This window comes from Salvia hispanica, chromosome 3 (genome assembly GCF_029641045.1).
Source record: "Salvia hispanica isolate PSC_SH4W2 chromosome 3, Shi_PSC_v1, whole genome shotgun sequence".
Lineage (NCBI taxonomy): Eukaryota > Viridiplantae > Streptophyta > Magnoliopsida > Lamiales > Lamiaceae > Salvia > Salvia hispanica.
In genome coordinates, this window is record NC_142694.1 from 13,750,851 (window position 1) to 13,769,640 (window position 18,790).

At 36.7% G+C, this 18,790-nt stretch overlaps 3 protein-coding genes across 10 annotated transcripts; 2 read left to right on the forward strand and 1 right to left on the reverse strand.

The window, feature by feature from the left end:
• Positions 1 to 1,218: 1,218 nt before the first annotated feature.
• On the forward strand, positions 1,219 to 5,474 carry LOC125216259 (BTB/POZ and MATH domain-containing protein 4-like). Of its 2 annotated transcripts, none has more exons than XM_048117926.2 (4): positions 1,219 to 1,753; positions 2,600 to 2,945; positions 3,140 to 3,416; positions 5,112 to 5,331. In XM_048117926.2, the coding sequence occupies exons 1-4, from the start codon at positions 1,362 to 1,364 to the stop codon at positions 5,114 to 5,116; spliced, it is 1,020 nt and encodes a 339-aa protein (XP_047973883.1). In that variant the 5' UTR covers positions 1,219 to 1,361; the 3' UTR covers positions 5,117 to 5,331. The 2 variants fall into 2 exon arrangements, with proteins under 2 accessions (XP_047973883.1, XP_047973882.1); XM_048117925.2 differs by having other exon boundaries at positions 1,221 to 1,753; positions 5,056 to 5,474.
• Positions 5,475 to 5,506: 32 nt separating this feature from the next.
• On the reverse strand, positions 5,507 to 10,352 carry LOC125216258 (transcription factor GAMYB-like). Of its 7 annotated transcripts, none has more exons than XM_089068134.1 (6): positions 10,155 to 10,352; positions 9,147 to 9,254; positions 8,662 to 8,809; positions 8,107 to 8,465; positions 6,124 to 7,096; positions 5,507 to 6,020 (listed from the first exon to the last, which is right to left on the reverse strand). In XM_089068134.1, the coding sequence occupies exons 3-6, from the start codon at positions 8,672 to 8,674 to the stop codon at positions 5,740 to 5,742; spliced, it is 1,626 nt and encodes a 541-aa protein (XP_088924260.1). In that variant the 5' UTR covers positions 8,675 to 8,809; positions 9,147 to 9,254; positions 10,155 to 10,352; the 3' UTR covers positions 5,507 to 5,739. The 7 variants fall into 7 exon arrangements, with proteins under 7 accessions (XP_088924260.1, XP_047973878.1, XP_088924259.1 ...); XM_048117921.2 differs by lacking the exon at positions 9,147 to 9,254 and adding an exon at positions 9,632 to 9,723; XM_089068133.1 differs by adding an exon at positions 9,632 to 9,723 and having other exon boundaries at positions 8,662 to 9,254.
• A 1,373-nt stretch (positions 10,353 to 11,725) lies between these two features.
• B73 (molybdopterin biosynthesis CNX1 protein / molybdenum cofactor biosynthesis enzyme CNX1 (CNX1)) lies at positions 11,726 to 18,409 on the forward strand. Its single transcript, XM_048116130.2, has 13 exons — positions 11,726 to 12,011; positions 12,353 to 12,479; positions 13,036 to 13,166; positions 13,669 to 13,770; positions 13,881 to 13,964; positions 14,660 to 14,887; positions 15,084 to 15,274; positions 15,396 to 15,500; positions 15,698 to 16,003; positions 17,124 to 17,281; positions 17,433 to 17,539; positions 17,802 to 17,858; positions 17,969 to 18,409. The coding sequence occupies exons 1-13, from the start codon at positions 11,841 to 11,843 to the stop codon at positions 18,182 to 18,184; spliced, it is 1,983 nt and encodes a 660-aa protein (XP_047972087.1). The 5' UTR covers positions 11,726 to 11,840; the 3' UTR covers positions 18,185 to 18,409.
• The last annotated feature ends 381 nt before the right edge of the window (positions 18,410 to 18,790 follow it).

Here is an 18,790-nt window from a genome sequence, read left to right on the forward strand (position 1 = left end):
GTGACTTCAGAGGGAAGGGATTTTGGGCTACATTTAATTATTTAATTTTTTAAATAATAAAATAAATATATAATTTATTAAATTAGAAAAAAAATAAAAATCGGGTAATTCGGGTAAATCCGATACCCGATACCCGATAATTCCAAAATCCCATACACGAACCCGATCCCGATACCCGAAAAATAGGGTATCGGATCCAATTACCCGATTTTTTGGGTTTGGATATTGGATATCCAATATCCGATATCCATTTTGACACCCCTAGACCCTAGTGATGTGAATATAAACTCCATAGAATGGAATATGATTATTAATTTCATTTTAATGTAGTCAGGTTTTGTTACTGGTGAAATAAATTCAACAACTATTTAAAGTCGTGCTATTGTATCAAATTTAAAGTTTATGGGAAAAAACAAATATTAAAAATTGTAATAATAATAGTTGTCAATACTGCTTTGAATAAAATGTTTTTGTTGTATTTAGCGTATTTTCTCAATCCATTAGTATAATTTATGATAATGAAATATACTAGGAATAAATTTTTGTAATTAACATTGTTGAATTAGAAAGGTGTTAATAATACTCTATGTCTTTAGGATATTGGTCCCTAAAATCACAAAATTTGGGCGAAATTTGGTATTTCTCACGAACTTTAAATTTGGTCTAGAATATCACAAATTTTGCACTTTTGTTTGATATTTCCCAAACTGGCTCAAATGAGATATTTTTATCAAAATCTTATTTTACATGGACAATCGTAATACATTTTACTTATGAAATTTTAAACCATTTTTCAAGTTCATAACAAGTAGGATAAAAAGTCACGTAGAAAATCACATTGATTAAATTGTGTAAAGTATGGTAAAAAAGTCTCGTAAGTTAATCAAGTATGGTTATAGATATGTCATGGGAAATAGCAAACAAAGTGCAAAGTTTGTGATATTTTAGACCAATTTTAACGTTCGTGAAAAATACTAAATTTAACAAAATTCATGATTTTAAAGACCAATCAATCCCTATATCTTTTTGTACTTATTTGTATTAATTCGATTGTTACACCACTTAGTTTGGTATCTAAACTACTAAAATTTCATAATTTTTACATAGTATTATACTTTCAAACAACATGGCAATAGAGTTTGTGGAAGCAAACTTTATTGAATAAGAAAATACAGGAGAAAAGAAAATACTGGCCAAATAAATAAAAAAATCCCCAAAACAATTTGAATAAGAAAACCCTAAATCCCCAAATTCCCCTCTCGTCACCACCCTCCCAAATTCCGAATTCATCGCCATTCACACGCGCTATGCTTACAGCCTGATCATCACATCCAGAATTCAAGGTATTTCTCTGCTAGAACATGGCGGAAACGCTGGATAGGACGCCGAACCAGACATCGCCGACGCGTTCGAGGTCGGTGACGGAGACGGTGAACGGGTCGCACCGGTTCGTGATACAGGGATACTCTCTGGCGAAAGGCATGGGCGTCGGTAAACACATAGCGAGCGAAGAATTCACTGTGGGAGGGTACAAATGGGCCATTTATTTCTACCCCGACGGGAAGAATCCCGAGGATAACTCAACCTACGTCTCGGTGTTCATTGCGCTGGCGAGCGAGGGTACTGATGTGCGGGCGCTCTTCGAGCTCACGCTCATGGATCAGAGCGGGAAAGGGAAGCATAAGGTGCATAGCCATTTCGATAGGTCGCTCGAGAGCGGGCCCTATACGCTGAAATACCGCGGTAGCATGTGGTGAGTTTATCGTTTCATTGTCATTCTTGCAAGTTCCTATTTGGATACCCGGCTTTCGTTTACACTTTTGCGTTCGAAATGGCGTGAAATGGATGATGTGTTGCTGAGATTATGTGATTTTATCTGAATTGATTCTTTGATGTTTTTCTTGCCTTCTTATTTTTGGTCTTACTCAATGAACAAACAACTATTTTTTCTTCTTTAGATTTTGGGCATGCTAATTCTATAGGCTGCTATTTTGTTAATCAGTAGATTTCTCTGTGGTATAAGTCTTTGTAAAAGGGTTGTTTTGCTTTACGATAGGAAGTGTGGTAGCATATCTTGTTGGTGTCATCATATGCCAGCCAGCTTCTATTGTTTCTTGTGATGAAGTTGGATTGTACCCTACATGAATTGCATGTGTCCCAGTTTAGTAACTTTAGTTGCATTACCAAGAGGGTTTAGACTTGGTGGTAACTGGTTCAGGTATATATCATGATTCTTTAACTCTATTTCCCTGTATGATCAATGCTGGACTATAGGTCAGGGCCATCTAATATTGGAATTACACGAATAAAGGAAAAACTGCCTTGTTGGGTTAAATAAAAAGTGGTTTATGTTGCACTATCAGGTTTATAAGATTAGCTCCACATTTGGTAACACGTTTTAATCAGTTCCTCCAGAATGGTTTAGTACCTAGTAATCTATATCAAAAGATGTAATGAAAATTGTTATCACAGATTCACAGATTGTGTTGGTTTGGGCCTAATGAATTTTATGAATCATATCAGTATTCTTTAATTGGGTAAAGTTGGTGGTCTTCCTTTCTGATACTTACGTTTTAACTTCTTCTGTGCCTTAATGCAGGGGTTACAAGCGTTTTTTCAGGAGAGCTATGCTTGAAACATCAGATTTTCTTCGAGATGATTGCTTGAAGATCAACTGCACAGTTGGAGTTGTTGTTTCTGCTACTGATTGTTCTATGTTACACTCTATTCAGGTTCCAGATTCTGATATTGGGTCAGACATTGGGATGCTTTTAGAAAACATGGAAGGTTCTGATATCATATTTAATGTATCTGGGGAGAAATTCCATGCCCATAAGTTGGTATTATCTGCCCGTTCCCCCAAGTTTCGGTCTGAGCTCCTCGAAGGAGTGGATATTGAAGCGGAAGAGGTTATGGTACCGGACATGGAACCTAAAGTTTTTAAGGTGAGGTGATGTTATAGTTTTGATCTGCTCTTTCTGGTTCTACTAGAGTAATTATCTTACCTAACAGTAAGCTATAGCATTTTGGTGATTTGCTATTTCTGCCCTTAAATTAGTGAGGTTGATGAAATGGCTAGCCTGTTCATTTCCATAATGGTGAATGTGGATACATGCTAATGTTCTTTGATTCACGACAGGCGCTGCTGCACTTTATCTACCGAGATACCTTGGCTGAAGATGAGCTGATATCATCTAGTTCTTGTTCTACACCTTTGGTAGCTGACACCCTGACTGCAAAATTGCTGGCTGCAGCTGATCATTATGACTTAGAAAGACTCAAAAGGATATGTGAATCTCATCTGTGCAAAGATATATCTGTAGATTCAGTTACACAAGTGCTTTCTTTGGCAGATTGTTATCATGCTGCAGAATTGAAAGATGTCTGCCTTAAATTTGCCGCTGAGAACCTGGCAGGTATATGACTTGTGGACTTCTTTCTTTAACCCGTGATTATTTGGAATCTTGTTATTTCTGATATAAGAGGAGATCCTCATTTCATTACCTGGCTCCTTTCCTTATGACAGTTGCTATTCATTTCATTGTGGTTGTCCATAAGATACTATGGCATTTATAGGCCTTTATTAGTGTTGTTTTACTAACACTTAAGGTTGAGAATGAGATGGAAATCTCCTCTCACTGCAGCGTCAACACATTTTGAAGTTCCATTTTATGGTGCCAATAGAATTTATGCCAATGACCTTTGATTTGCTTTTCCCAGCTTGTTTTTGAGTATGTATGTATGTATGTATGTATGTATGTATTCTTACAGTAGCATCCTAACTTAGAGGAAACATGATTCTTCTAGGTGTTGGTCTTTAGAGATAAATTAGATTTGTGTAAATTTTGCCAATGACCAAGCTAGTTGGGTTTTTTATTTATTTGGGGAGTAAAGTAAATATATTATGAAATTGTTGAAGGAAAGTGCTTCCACAAATTCTTTGACAGGCACTTTACTTTTTTTTAATCTTTTCGGACGATCACCTCTTTCTTGAACAACCTCTTTCTTCACCAGTCTTCGCCTTCCATTCTCTTGAACTAAAACATCGAAGAATTTTTCTATTTTCTTTCTGTCCATTTTTAAGAATGAATTGAAACCCACAACTATGTGCCTATTTATAGACCCCTGTGTCACTTTTTCAATGTAGTGTTCTCAATTATTCATGTCATTTGATTATTTGTTTCCTTATCAGAGCTACAGAAAGAAAAGTGAATCTAGGTGCTAACATAAGCATCTAGTAGCAAAAGGTAGATTGAAATTTTGAAATTATAATATGGACTATGGAGTAGTATGTTAACATAAAAATGTGTAAAAATCAAACTAATCTGGGGGTGATATAATAATGATCACACAATAAAAGTTCATTTTAAATTTTCAAATAAAATACTATATGGTATCACGCATTCACACCACTTACGTGTTGTCATATAATCATGTAATTCTGCTTCATATTGTCTTCCCTTGTCTCAATAACATTTTTATTCTTTGTTACTTTTCAATTAAAATGTAAACACTATTATATATGAGAATGTATATTTCACCCTGTGTTACTATGTATTCACTTTTTGACGTAGTTCAAATTGTAACTATATATACTAGGTTATTTAAATGAAATGTAGCATGCTTACGTAGTTCAGTATTGATGCTTTTGTATTTCTTAATGTTGCTCACAACATTTTGGAACTTCTCAGTCGACCAAGGTTTAGAATTTGAAGTTAGTATATGTTGTGGCCTTTTCTGCACATTCTGGAATGATTAATAGGTACATAAGGGAAGTGCAAAGTTGTATTTGCATAACAGGCTCCTAGTGTAACATTTCTGCATCATTAAGTAAGACATTAATAATTATAGTACAAATCATAGTTTAACTCATACTTTGATACCCCCAATTACTTGACTTGTGTTTGGATCTACATTGTGGACAATATACTAGTATCTTATTCTCCATGATCTTTGAGTTTGTAGCCTATTAGATTGCAACTACCATGTACTATGTATTTTAGCTTTGTATATTGATTCGCTGCGATATACAATCTACCATGACTCTTTTTGCAGCTGTCATGCGTTCGGATGGTTTTGAATATCTTAAAGAAAATTGCCCATCTCTACAGTCTGAGCTTTTGAAGACGGTGGCTGGCTGTGATGAAGACTGCAGCAATGGTGGTGTCAAGTCCGGGAGCGTGTGGGCTCAGCTCTCTGATGGCAGTGACAACAGCAGCCGGAGAGTTAGGCAACGAACTTGATTTTGGAAGGTAGGAATGATAGCTGAGTGAACAATATTTTCTGTAACAATTGTAATTAGCAGTAATGTTTTGTATTTCGTTCAGAAAATTATGGTGACACAGTGAAGTTGCTACATTTACTGTGCTTATTGTGCTTTGATCCAAAAATTGGATTCAAAAGTACTACACATGAAACAAGTGAGAATTAGCTTTTGTTTAAGGCAATTATATATGATAAAGTGCCTTCTTAAACCAAGTGACTAGAACGTAAAGAAACAACAATATATTCGTCAAAAGCCCTCATAAATGAAACAAATATAAATGCGCACACGTTGTTACAATGTGAAAACTGCTAGACATCAAGACCAAACATCACAGAATTGTTCCTGAAAAAGTAAGCAATCTGCCCCAATATTGAGGCCAGAACTTAAATTCACGCGACAAGTAGCAATGGAAAATAGAAAACATGTCCAGAGAAAGTTGATAATCTGCGTTTTCTCGAATGCAAATAAGTGGACTAGATGGTAGGCATGGCATTCCAAGCACTGGAATCATGATCATGGTGGCTTGGAGTTGATGGAGTTGCCACTGCGTCAACTATTTTGTAGTCTTTGCTCAAATCGTCACCATAAAAAGCTTCGATTGCATCTTTTACAGTGTGTTCGTTAGTTTGGTGCTTAACTGGGCTGAAGCAGTTCGAGGCAAGCAAAAAATCAGGTCTGGAAAAGATCATCTGGTTTCTTGCCTCAATGCTATCATCATATGTCAATAGGCCCCCGTTTATTGCTTCTTCCTTAACTAAAACATCAAAATAATGCAGGATAAAATCATGAAAAATCCCCAGTGAAGTAAATGCAGAGCACAAATAGAGCGATGAAGGTTGTGTAGAAGGAACTCGTACCTGGAAAAGTCCCCGTATGGAAGGTCTCATCCAACGAGTTCCCACTGAACATTGATGGGGAAGAATGGCCTAAAGGAGAGAGTTGATTATCATATGCTCCCCATTCCGTCTCGTGGAGAGTATGTAATGAGTCATCCATAAAAGTGGGTGCATGTGGGGTATTAACACTGTTGCTCTTGGAGTTTCTTATGGTTTCTGATTCAGATAGAACTGCTTCCAATAGACCACTATTTTGGCGTGAAAGATTACATGAGTTCATGGGCTCATTTGGGGGCGACTGGATTAAATTTTCATCGGACTCAAGGTAACGCAACGGGGAAGAGGGTGAGGGTGAGCCCCAAGTACCCATCTGTGTTTGGAGTGAAGGGAGCTCCGGCTTCGTTGCCCAAGAAGGCTCTGAAGAAGAGTTGCCATTTAAGACGGCATGGCTGCCATTAGGTAAACTTGAAGTTCTCGCATTGTCAGTTGCAGGATTATGATCATATGCAGAGAACACTGGCGATTTCCCAATTTGCATAGAACTATCAAAATGGTATTGATTCCCACCTGGGAAAGCATTACATATAGGAGCATTTAAGCCAGGGAACATCGGTTCTGACCCGCAAAGACGCTTGGATGGATGAACTGTTGGGAGCACGGACTTGTTATGGTACGGATTGCTTAGACTCTGCGTAAGCAGGCTACTTGCGGGAATGTCAGGCAAGTTACCAGGAGGAAAGTTCAGCATGAATATATGGCGATTAAGTTCCAAATTCTTAAATTCCACAGCTGGAATGTCAAAATTGTTATTTGGCATGAGTTCTGGATGGTGCACGTTACCAGAGGATAAATTACTCATGTCATCACTTTGCAGGTTGTCATTCAATGGCTGCGAACAGATATCAGGTGGATAAATTGGTAAACCGGCACGTTGTCTTCTTTTGATTCTGGTGTTCCAGTAATTCTTAATCTCATTATCTGTGCGGCCAGGCAACTGCCAGTAGAGAAGAAAAGGATGAGAAGCTGAGCAAGAAGATGTAATTATGCTGAATATCAAATATTTAGTAGTTAATGGAGCGAAATATTTCCATCACACCAAACAGATATTAAAAAACCCACGTAACTACAATATCTCATACGATGAAAGATTATTGCTAAACTCTAATATATTGTGTTACTAAGGGATCAATATCAGTAATATCATAATTGTACTTGACACGCTATAACTCAAAACATAACCTAGAATGGCCACTTTACGGCCCCATACACTATAAACCTGTGCACATAGCAAGCCATCTCTATCACGTATGCAATGTACACCTTTAATCCTTTCTTTTACATTTGAAAGCAGGTGATGGTCACATGTTTCATGATTATAATGATGACATACCAGTTACCACAAATATATACTCTGTCCCACGTTACTTGACTCTCTTCTTTTTTGCACTCGTTTTGGAAAAATTTAATAAATAGTTAAAGTGGAGAGAGAGTAAAGTAAGAAAGAGAATACGGACGAGAAGACCGGTGTGTATTTAAACTCAGTGAGGCAGTACAGAGTAAAGGATTTCAGAATATGGTAAATAGGATTGGATGATAGGAGCCATCTAAAATTCATTGCATTTTGGCATCCATTGAGGTGGCGGCGTCCATGGGGACCAACTTTGGAAATTAACTGTACAATTTTTACAGGGAAAGTATTGGTTTAACTGTATCACAATGATAATTGACTATTCTTACAATCTTGATTAAATACCAATCGGAACCAACCACGGAAATCTAACAGTAATTTTTTACAGGGAAGCTTAACTATCACACTATGATGCGACTATTTTTAGAATCATAAATGAGGAAACAGATATATCATATGCAGCTGAGAAAAAGTATTGAGTATTTGCAGTGAAATGCTGCATGAGAAATGAAACTGCCTAAATGAGGAAACAGATATATCATATGCCAAGATATTTTTCACAAGACATGAGAATAAACTGAAGCACTGGGACACACCTCAGCAGCCATTCGAGCCCATTTGTTTCCCATCTGGGCATGGAGTTCAATTATGCGATGCTCCTCCTCAGCCGTAAATGCACCTTTCTTAAGATCTGGTCTGAGGTGATTCGCCCACCTCAAACGACAACTTTTCCCACAGCGGGCAAGACCCGAGTGTTTCTGAACTGCATTCCAGTTACCCTCTCCGTTTTTGGTAACATATTCAACTAAAATTGCATCTTCTGCAGAAGTCCACGGACCTTTTTTAAGTGGGCCATTCCCTCCGACATTTCCTTCAGTAACATCATCAACAGATGGGGAATCTACGCCACTGTTGGGCTTCGTCCTCTCATCACTTTCAGTCGACATTCTATCTCCTAAATTTCGAAAGAACAAGAAGCAAACGTGTGAGGCAGCAAGTGGGGCTTGATGCATGGTTTTCTAAAGAGACTTTAAACTTTGAGCAACCCAAAATATCCAATCTCATATTCTTCCAAAAAACTAGTTATCTCACCAATCAAGAAGCCATGAATTTTGAGAAAGAGGAAATACAGATTGCCAAGAATATCTTACCTATATAAACCATAAAGTCCCCGCACGTTATAAGAGATAACAGACATAACACACGTAGAATTCGTGATTGCACAAGTCACGTCACGTATAGGGTTGATTCCAATGGAAAAAGTTGATGTCTGAGAGGCCAATCAAGTTCGAAGAGATCCTACAAAATATAATATCAAATTTTGTAACACATTTGCAACACACCATCAGAAACAGGCGAAGGACAATGCCAAAAGTTCACAGTTTTATGAGTGAACTGTCCAAATATAACTGTATAAGTCAAACTCAAAAACTTAAAGTGACATCTTTTCCGGGTCCTATAACTGGGAAGGGAAAATTGCACAATTTATATATTGGCATGATACACACACCAAAAGAACTAATGCATGAATTATCAATTACAAGTGGTGAAAGTACAGCAGTTTGAGAATTTTCATGAATAGAAAGAGAATCAGAATCCAGTTTCCTTATAATCCTTGGAAACAAAATCGGCTGACCAATGATTTTCCATGAAAGCTAAGTTCCAAGGCGAGCAATTCTACGAGCATCACAATTTGACAAAACGTTGCCTCCAGAAAGACACTATTCCTTACTTCTGCAAGTCCCTAGAGAATTACCAAAGCCGGCATGCATGCAAAAAAAAGTCTCACATGATTTGGCAAAAAAGCAAAATGTAACTATAATGAGATTATAACTATATTCTGCAAAAAAAAAAAAAAAAAAAAAAAGGAAAAGTAGGGTTATAAAATTAAGCAGTCACAAGAAAGGGAAAAAATATTACTAAATGGCAGAATCTATAAACAAATAGACTTTCATAATTCCAAGGCATAGTTTTCACAAAGTTCTTGTCGACAAAAAAGAACAGCTATTGAACTATAGAGATCTATCATCCGAATAACATTCCAAATTAACATAATATCCCTAGTATCTATTAATCACACTAACGATTATGCAAATAATATTAAATGCAGTTATTATCTACCTTCATCCAGCGATCTCTCCAAATTAAATCTTTCGAAATGGAAAATCTAGTCTCTTAGTATCCAAGTCTCAATTTTTTTTCATTTATATTTCCTGGGAAAAGGCTTTTTCTTTAATAAGAAAATAAACGAAAACAATGCCGCAAACTCAAATCTGCGCTTAATTTTGACGAATACAGGAACAAAATAAGAGCTGAAAACTTTGAAGGTCGGACAAAATCGGAATCATGACAGATTAAAAAAAAAGATTTAAGAATCCGGAAACCCTAGTGAAGAATTGATGAAATGGCACCAGATCCACTTGTTCATGAAAAGGAGATAAAGATAGAGAGAGAAAGTGAAATCATATATATAGAGAGAGAGCGAAGAATAAGCTAATTAGCATGTGAAACTATGAAAAAAAAAAAAAAATTGAAAATAAAAATAAAAAATGAAATTGCAGAATTGAAAGAGAGGAGAAAGAGAGAGAATTAGCTGGCAGGAGAAATGGTAAAATGGAGGAGAGGTTTGAGGGGTGAAAAACACCTCAATTTGGAGTAGGAATGGCAAAAAAACACTCATAAACGCACTACTCCTTTTCCGGGACTTCATTTATTTGTAGACATTTGAATGTTTATTGTATTGATTGAACTCTACCCTTTCTTCAATGCTTGCCACTTTCTCTCTCATAGTGAGTGTGTGAGAGAGAGAAAGAGGAAATCAAGGCCAGTAACCTGAAAGCCTAAAATTCTGCTAGAAGAGGGAGAAAGCCAGAGCTGGAATTTCATGTGTTGCGGTGCACTGCGCCAACATTTTATATTACTACTTTTATTTTTCTAATGTGATATACTAGTACTTTATAAAAAATTTAATTTACTGAGATAAACGATGCAAATAATTAAAATGTGTTTATAGCCACATTTGCGACATTTTTTATGTGTTTAAATTTGTTTTGAATTTTCTAATATAATGTATTATCGCGTTGTTATTGTTATACTTATTAAAGTTAAATTAACAATATTGGAAATGTGTGATGTAAAAAGAAGTCTTGACGTGCCCAACTCCAATAGGAGATGAGAGGGTTTGAATTAACATGTAGTACTACAATTCTTGAAACTTTTCACATGAGGTTGGAGAGATGAAACCAACCTATACATGTATGCGATGAATGTGATTCTTTAGTTACAATTATTTGTAGTCATACTTAGTGGTGGACCGCAAAAAATATTTCTATAGTCTAGATTTTGTGTTGAAATTTTAAATCAAATTTTTTTTTAGAGATTTGACTATAAAATATGTACTAAAACACATGTACTATTATAAAATATCAAAAAATCAACCATATTAATAAATAAAGTACAAAAATGAATTTTTAGTCTAGGTGTGTATGTGTGCCTAGTGTCCACCAATGATGAGTCTCCTAGTGGCGAATCCAAATTCTGAGAATGGAACTCAAGAACGAAATGTTGAAAACCTCATTTAGTGGCTATTGAACATATTTTTGTATAATAATTATTGAACTTACCTCATTTAGTGGCTATCTGTTAGTGGAAAAGAAACATCGCCAAATTGTGAATGAATTCAGTAACACAACGCACGTAACTCGATCATGTAGTAACGATGTTGCAATAAAATAAGATACTAACAAACATTGTACAAGTCATGGATCATGTTCAAAATTAAGGATTTCACCATTCAAATAACAGAGCTTGTGAAATAAAATTGATAGAGATGATTAAACAGACTTTGTTAAAGAATAATCATTATCAAATATATTTTTTAATTTAAAATAAAAAATAAATACTACTCCTCTCTTTTTTTTTTGACTCGCACCTAAGTTAATGAAACCACGTGATATTCCTATATCATCTATTTAACATCGAAGAAGATGGTGACACCTGTCACGATCCATTGATTCATAATTATATTTTTAATATTAATATAATTAATATATTTTATATAATATATTAAAAAATACCAAGAATTATACCAAAAATTACGAATATTTCAAAAGGGACATTCATATTTGAATTAATTTTATAGAACTAGTTTAATACTACGGCCTATGGCCTATGGCTATGGTAGTGAGGGGCAATGCAAAGTCAAAATCAATTGAGGAATTTAGTGGGCCTTTGATTCAATAAATTCCTTCAACCACTGTAGACTGAGTGAAAGAGTGAAGAAAGTGGATAAATACAGTGAAAGGAGGGCCAAACAAGGAAAATCAAAGAAATGGGGGAAGCCACAAATATGTTGTCCGTTGAAGAGGCGTCGGAGATAGTGCTGAGGGTCGCTGAGCGGCTGCCGCCGGTCACGGTGCCTATCCACCACGCACTCGGCAAAATCTTGGCCCAAGACGCTACTGCTCCCGACCCACACCCCCCTTACCCCGCCTCTATCAAGGTGGATTATAAAAATCGATTCTTTTTGCTGGTTCACTGAGTTGTAGTGTTTAATTACTGTGAAATTTCTGAATTAGTGCGTCAAAATTGTTTCTTTTAGATTTTTATTGGAGGGGCTATCTGATTGCATCTATGAGAAACGTTACTTACATTTACTGCTTTTTGTGGGTTCATTCATGCATTTGAGAATGAACATTTTTGTTGTGCTTTTAGATTTTAATGCCAAGAGTTGGTCGTGCTACTTTATGGTCAAGCTTTGCTACCATTGCTTGGTTTATCTTAGCTTGCAAAGTTCTCTTCTTTAGATCTTTAAAAAAATTGTTCTGTTATTTGGTTCTCTAGGATGGGTATGCAGTGGTTGCTTCAGATGGTCCTGGTGAGTATCCGGTAATCACTGAGTCACGAGCGGGTGATGATGGTATTGATGTCACAGTGACTCCTGGAACAGTTGCTTATGTGACAACTGGAGGTTAGTCACCTGGTGGTCCAGATTTTACTCTCTCTCATCTTTAACCTCATCTTGTGTTAATGGACAGTACACCATTTTTTAGACAGTGTAGCAATTCTCTGAGTTTCAGGGAGTTTTTAGGTTTCAAACGTCATGAGCTAAGACCCGACAGATTTTAGAAGAGTGATTGTTTTAACTAACTTAAAATAGTTAGACCAGAGCCAGGATTGAAATTCAACAAGATAGAAGTTATATCCCTTTAGGCTGATAAATCTGGCTATGTTTAGTCAATAATTGAGGAACTTCAGTTGCCTATCTGTTTGTCCAAATTCTGGTTTCATTTATTCAGAAAATCAAACTTGATTTAGGTTGTTTGACAACTGCAAAACTGAGCGGGTCCAGATATTGGTGTTGTTAAATCACGCACAAGAACACCACAAATCCGTATTCTTGTTTTTAGATTCCTTAAACTGAATATAGAAGGCCAAAAGTTCAATTTCAGCCTGCTGATAATGTGAAGTGCTTCCTGAATTATTAGAAACTGATTTTTTATGCTTTTTGTTTTTTCTGAGTTCAGGACCAATACCTAACGGTGCTGATGCTGTTATTCAAGTAGAGGACACTGTAGAAGTAGAGAGCGCAGCATCAGGTCAGAAGCGTATCCGCATGTTGAAACAAGTCTTGCAGGGACTTGATATTAGGCCAGTGGTATGAAGGCTTTCCATATTGTTATGTTCATTTGTTGGTTAGTGTTAATTAGATTAGGACTGCATGATAGGAGCTTCATGGTATCCAGACATTGCCTTATTTTGCGTTATTAGGAATTCCATTTAAAATATTCTCAATCAGAGTTATGTTATAATCCCTGCAAACATATGCTGATCTGTAATTGAATGATGGATCAATTCTTTCACATGTTTTCTAATTTCTAGTTAAAAGCTTGGCAATCTTTATAATTGCACAAATACCTGTATATTACTGCTGAGAATTGTTGTTCCATTCCACAATGATACAATCTTGCTGAATGTCCAATTTTTTTCCATTTAGGTTAAGAAGATCTAAAAGTAATTCCTTCTACTGTAGGCTCTAAATTTCTTCTACACCACGATCCTTCATTGATGGAGTCTATTTACTTGCAAATAATTGCTGCTATTGTACTGTCCTCCCATTCACGTTTGTCCTCAATTAAGTTCTGTGTAAATGTTGCTAGGGTTGTGATATTGCTAAAGGTGATGTAGTATTGAAATCTGGAGAACGTTTAGGACCTGCGGAAATTGGTCTACTTGTGACAGTGGGTATGACTTCGGTGAAGGTATTGATTTTTTTAATTCCTTTTTCTGTATCGTTCTCTCTTCCCCTATGCCTCACTGGTTCTGGTCCCACAATGACAAGCTAAAAGCTTAACAACAATATTATGTACAGGTATATCCTATGCCAAAAGTTGCTGTGCTTTCCACAGGGGATGAACTTGTTGAGCCTGAGACTAAATCTCTAAAACGTGGCCAGGTAGTAGAAAATTTTCAGTTACACTATTAGTCCTTACAAGACTAATATCTAGAATATAAGTCATTTCTACGTTTGAGTAGGTCCTGTTGAGTTGATCTCAGATACGCATTGTCTAAACAGGAAGGATTGTAGTGACCAGTATAATTAATTTTTATCTAGGTTGTCCATGGGAAAATTTCCCATATAAAATTTCCCTGTTTTGGTATAGATTTAAAGACATGAAATTTTGTTGATTTTTGTCTATTAATTTTGTAGCATAATGTGTGCTTCTTCCTCATCCAGTAAATGGTATCAAAATCATTATGCTTATGAGCTATGCTCTGAAGTCTGAACAAAAGTTTGTTGCGTCTGGATGGTAATCTCATGCTAAAAATGCTTTTTTAAAAACTTTCTGATTTTTTTTGAAATACATGCATCGTAATTTGTAAATATAGTTTACTTTCCCTCTCTTCTACTGCCTTCCATCTCCTATTTCTGACATTTGAAAAAATCAGTCATTAATAGTGTTATGGTTTGGCTTATTTTTAAAACGCACCTCTTTTTTTTTGTTTTGTTTTGTTTTGGTTCGTTTCTTTACTTTCTTTTCCTTGGCTGTAAATCTACTGGATAAGAAATTTATGTAACGACATCAGGACAGGACTTTCTACTACCAATATAGTGCATCTTGATTTATTTGGATGCCTGCTCTTCTGCAGATTAGGGACTCCAACCGTGCCATGATTATTGCTGCTGCACAGCAGCAGCAGTGTGAAGTTATTGATCTTGGTATAGTTCATGATGACGAAGAAGAGATCGAGAGGGTGTTTGATAGAGCTTTCTCTAGTGGAATTGATATACTGATAACCTCTGGAGGAGTTTCAATGGGAGACCGGGATTTTGTAAAACCCATGCTTGCAAAGAGTGGAAAGTTATATTTTCACAAGGTAATTGTTTCGTTTTTCTGCTTCGTAGTTTGATTTCTCTGTAAATGAAACACATGTGTGAATCCACGGTTTAGATGGCTGAATCTGATCTTGATCTTGTCATTGCCTGCTGTTCAATTCACAAACATCTTTTTATTTTTCATGTATTACCTTTCAAAATGAAGTTTGTTTTCTTTTGACATGATCTTTCATTCAGGTTAACATGAAACCAGGAAAGCCTCTTACATTTGCTGAGATCCTTCGTGGATCAACTGATAAGAAGTCGCAAACTAAAATTCTTGCTTTCGGTTTACCTGGAAATCCAGTGAGCTGCATGGTCTGCTTCCATCTCTTTTTGGTTCCTGCGATTCGACAACTTTCTGGATGGACCCAACCTCACCTTCCTAGGTTTATGAAAGTTCTATATCTCTGCGTTTCTATTTCTCCGCCATCTTTTCATTTTAATATTTTGCCTCCCAATCTTCCTTCCAAGTCGTCACCTTTTACTATTCATGCATATGCTTTGCAGAGTATATGCTCGTCTAAAGCATTCAATAAAGGCAGATCACGTTCGTCGGGAATTCCATCGTGCAACTATTAGGTGGGAGTTCGATAATGGAACAAAAACATCTGGGTAAGACTTTGGTTGCATCATTATATTGGGTTTCTTTCACTCCCTCATTTTCCCCCTCTCTCAATCTCTATCTCATATTTGCACCTGTCTTCTCGTTATAAAATGATGTGTTTTTTAGCGTCACAAGTTAGTACAGCTTCGTAAAAGATTCCGGTTATCAAATCTGGTTGTCCTTGATGGGGTGGAAATGATTCCAGATTCATCGCTGAGAGCACAGGCCACCAGATCAGCAGTCGGCTTTTGAGTATGAAGTCAGCAAATGCCTTGTTGGAGCTACCACCTACGGGAAACCTGATTCCTGCTGGGACTTCTGTGGTTGCAATTATTATTTCCGATATAATCGGTTTTGCTGAGACTACTAGTTTGCCATCATTAACTTCAGAAGCTATATCACCTCAAACTAACCCTAGCCACGTAAATGTCAAGTCTGAAGCTTCTGAGTATAAAGTGGCTATTCTCACTGTGAGCGACACTGTTGCATCAGGGGAGGGGCCGGATAGAAGGTGAGAATCTGTCACTTTATTCAGTTTGTTTATTGTTTATTATATGCTAATACATTTGTTATTGTAACTGGCCTCACTAATCAGTCATGCTTTCATACTGCATTGATATTATGTTGATTATGGTTACTATCTGAGGTATGGAATCCGATTTCCCTTCAAGGGGAGGGGACTGGGGAGTGGGAGTGGGAGTGGGATAACAGGTAGAAGAGCGTACGTACGAGCTCTAATATCTTATTGCTGGTTTCAATGTAAGTTGTTTAAATTTAGGATAAAATGAGATCTTAGAACATATAAGATGTTTGTAATGTCATTTAGAATGAGTTAGAATCCTCAGTTGCATATGGCGGTGAAAATTTAAAATAGAAAACATTGCATCTTGATACATCTTTCAGGATCATTATTCCTGAAAGGTCACTATAGTGATGCTAAAACAAGCGCAGCACTGATATTAATCCATGTGAGAGATCAACATGGACTTTCTGAAGACTATGCAACATAATCCCATTTGATTTCTTATCGAATATATGTGGCTGTGTTTAATGTAACGTGACTGCTAGAGACTTAGGGCTTTGGCGGAATAGAGTACATTGCATCTTGATACATCTTTCAGTTTCATAATTCCTGAAAGGTCACTTTAGTGATGCTAAAACAAGCGCAACACTGATGTAAATCCATGTGAGAGATCAACATGGAATTTTGTGAAGACTATGCAACATAATCCCATTTGAATTTTATCGCATTTATGTGGTTGTGTTAACGGTAATGCGACTGCTTTGGAGACTTGGGGCTTTCTACCCAGTTGATCTTAACTGTAGCTATAACATCAACAAGCCTCATAAAGGCATTGTTTTTATTTTTATTTTCCTTCTTCATTCGCATTCAATCTTAACAGTCACATACTATGGAATTTTTTATCGTAGAACATAAGTACTAGTAATTAGGTGTGAGGGCTTCATTTCGATCAAAAGTAAAGCTTGGTCACAAGTAGAGCAGTCAAGTATGATTTCAATGTATTAACGTGTTCTGCTGGACTCTTGTCCCACAATCTCTTCGCATTGCTGATAAACATCGAGCTTTGAATGCCTATTTTCCGGCTTATAAGATGTATATAACTTTGCAGTGGCCCAAGGGCAGTATCCTTTGTGAATTCAGTGTCAGAACAACTAGGTGGGGCAAGTGTTGTTGCTACAGCAGTTGTTCCAGATGAAATCCCTAAAATCAAGGAATCATTGGAGAGATGGAGTGATGTCGATAAGATGGATCTCATTCTTACTCTTGGTGAGCATGTCAATTAACATCTTTGATGAGGTTGAGATAGGATCTCTGTGTCTGAAAAAACATCTTATTCATAACTGGTTCCTTTATTCTTCCGTTGGTTCGAGTTTACTTTCCACTCTTCTGCAGTAACGTGACTTGTAAAATGAAATAGGTGGTACTGGATTCACCCCGAGAGATGTAACTCCTGAAGCTACCAAAGAAGTGATACACAAGGAGGCGCCCGGTCTACTTTATGTCATGATGCAAGAGAGCCTAAAGGTACCTAAATTTCTAATTTTCTTCATCTTTGGCTACTTTCAATTTAAAAATGTTTCTCTATTTTCCTGAGTCTTTTCTGGCCTCATCCTATATACAAAGTTGTTTCCTTTCCTGCATCTAATCACTGGTCACGAGCCAATGTTGAGGTCCTATAAATATGATTTCGATTCATAACACAAAATAATCAAAACTCTTCTAAAAAAATTCATAATTGTAATAAAAGAAAAGACGAAATTCTTGTTACTGATTTTTGTGTGCGCAGGTGACGCCATTTGCAGTTCTATCACGCTCTGCAGCTGGAATACGAGGATCAACACTGGTTAGTTGAAAATATGATTTACATCCCATCTAGTTAAAGTATGCATTTTCACTGCTGTACGAAGCTGCAGTCACTCAGCCGTGTTCTCTGATATTCGTGTGTATCATCAGATCATAAACATGCCCGGAAATCCCAATGCTGTGGCGGAATGTATGGGCGCTATACTGCCTGTTCTTAAGCACGCACTGAGGCAAGTGAGGGGCGACAAAAGAGAGAAACACCCTCGCCACGTGCCCCACGCAGAAGCTGCCCCGGTCGATACCTGGGAACATAGCCACAAGTCTGCTGCCGCTGCTCAAGAAACTGGCTGCTCTTGTTCCCATTAACACACTCACTTGTAAGGACTTCTCTGTCTTCTGGATTGAAATTAGCAACCAACAATAAATGGAGCATAAAAGTGTCAGTAGAAACGTGAGTTGTTTTGTTGTTGTATTAAAAGAACATCCGAGTCAAATATATATCACGACACAATTTATGCTTCAAGTGTAAGCTTATGTTGTAACTTGTAATGATGTTTTTTTGTACTAATAAAGTTGTATTGCTCGAGACTATATTGTTTTGTGCTTCGTGACTGCTTTTGAGTTTGGACAATGTTTATGTAATGCCACTCACTATAATGCGAATTATGCACCTGCCCTATCTCCATTTTTCGTCCGCAACGTTAGCATTTTTATCTTCCAGCCCTGCAATAGGCCGGACTATACACCCGTCCTATCTTTTGATAACCATTTTGGTGAAAATTTATTCTATGTGAGCAATCGTGAAACGTTTAATATATTTTCAACCACTTTTTAAATTCGTGGCAAGTAGGATAAAAAAAAGTCACATTGATTTTTATTTTGCCAAGTAAGATAAAAAAAATGCCACGTATTTTAGTCGGAATTGGTGATTGACCCAACATGAACATAAAATAAAAACTATAAAGTCTAATA

Coding starts and splice junctions, on each gene's coding strand:
- LOC125216259 (XM_048117925.2), top strand. CDS start 1,362: ATGGCGGAAACGCTGGATAGGACGCCGAACCAGACATCGCCGACGCGT. Junction 2,946..3,139: donor TGGAACCTAAAGTTTTTAAG/GTGAGGTGATGT, acceptor GATTCACGACAG/GCGCTGCTGCACTTTATCTA. Junction 3,417..5,055: donor TGCCGCTGAGAACCTGGCAG/GTATATGACTTG, acceptor CTCTTTTTGCAG/CTGTCATGCGTTCGGATGGT.
- LOC125216258 (XM_048117923.2), bottom strand. Junction 7,097..8,106: donor GGGCTCGAATGGCTGCTGAG/GTGTGTCCCAGT, acceptor CTCTACTGGCAG/TTGCCTGGCCGCACAGATAA. Junction 6,021..6,123: donor CCATACGGGGACTTTTCCAG/GTACGAGTTCCT, acceptor TTGATGTTTTAG/TTAAGGAAGAAGCAATAAAC.
- B73 (XM_048116130.2), top strand. CDS start 11,841: ATGGGGGAAGCCACAAATATGTTGTCCGTTGAAGAGGCGTCGGAGATA. Junction 12,480..13,035: donor TGCTTATGTGACAACTGGAG/GTTAGTCACCTG, acceptor TTCTGAGTTCAG/GACCAATACCTAACGGTGCT. Junction 14,888..15,083: donor GAAAGTTATATTTTCACAAG/GTAATTGTTTCG, acceptor TCTTTCATTCAG/GTTAACATGAAACCAGGAAA.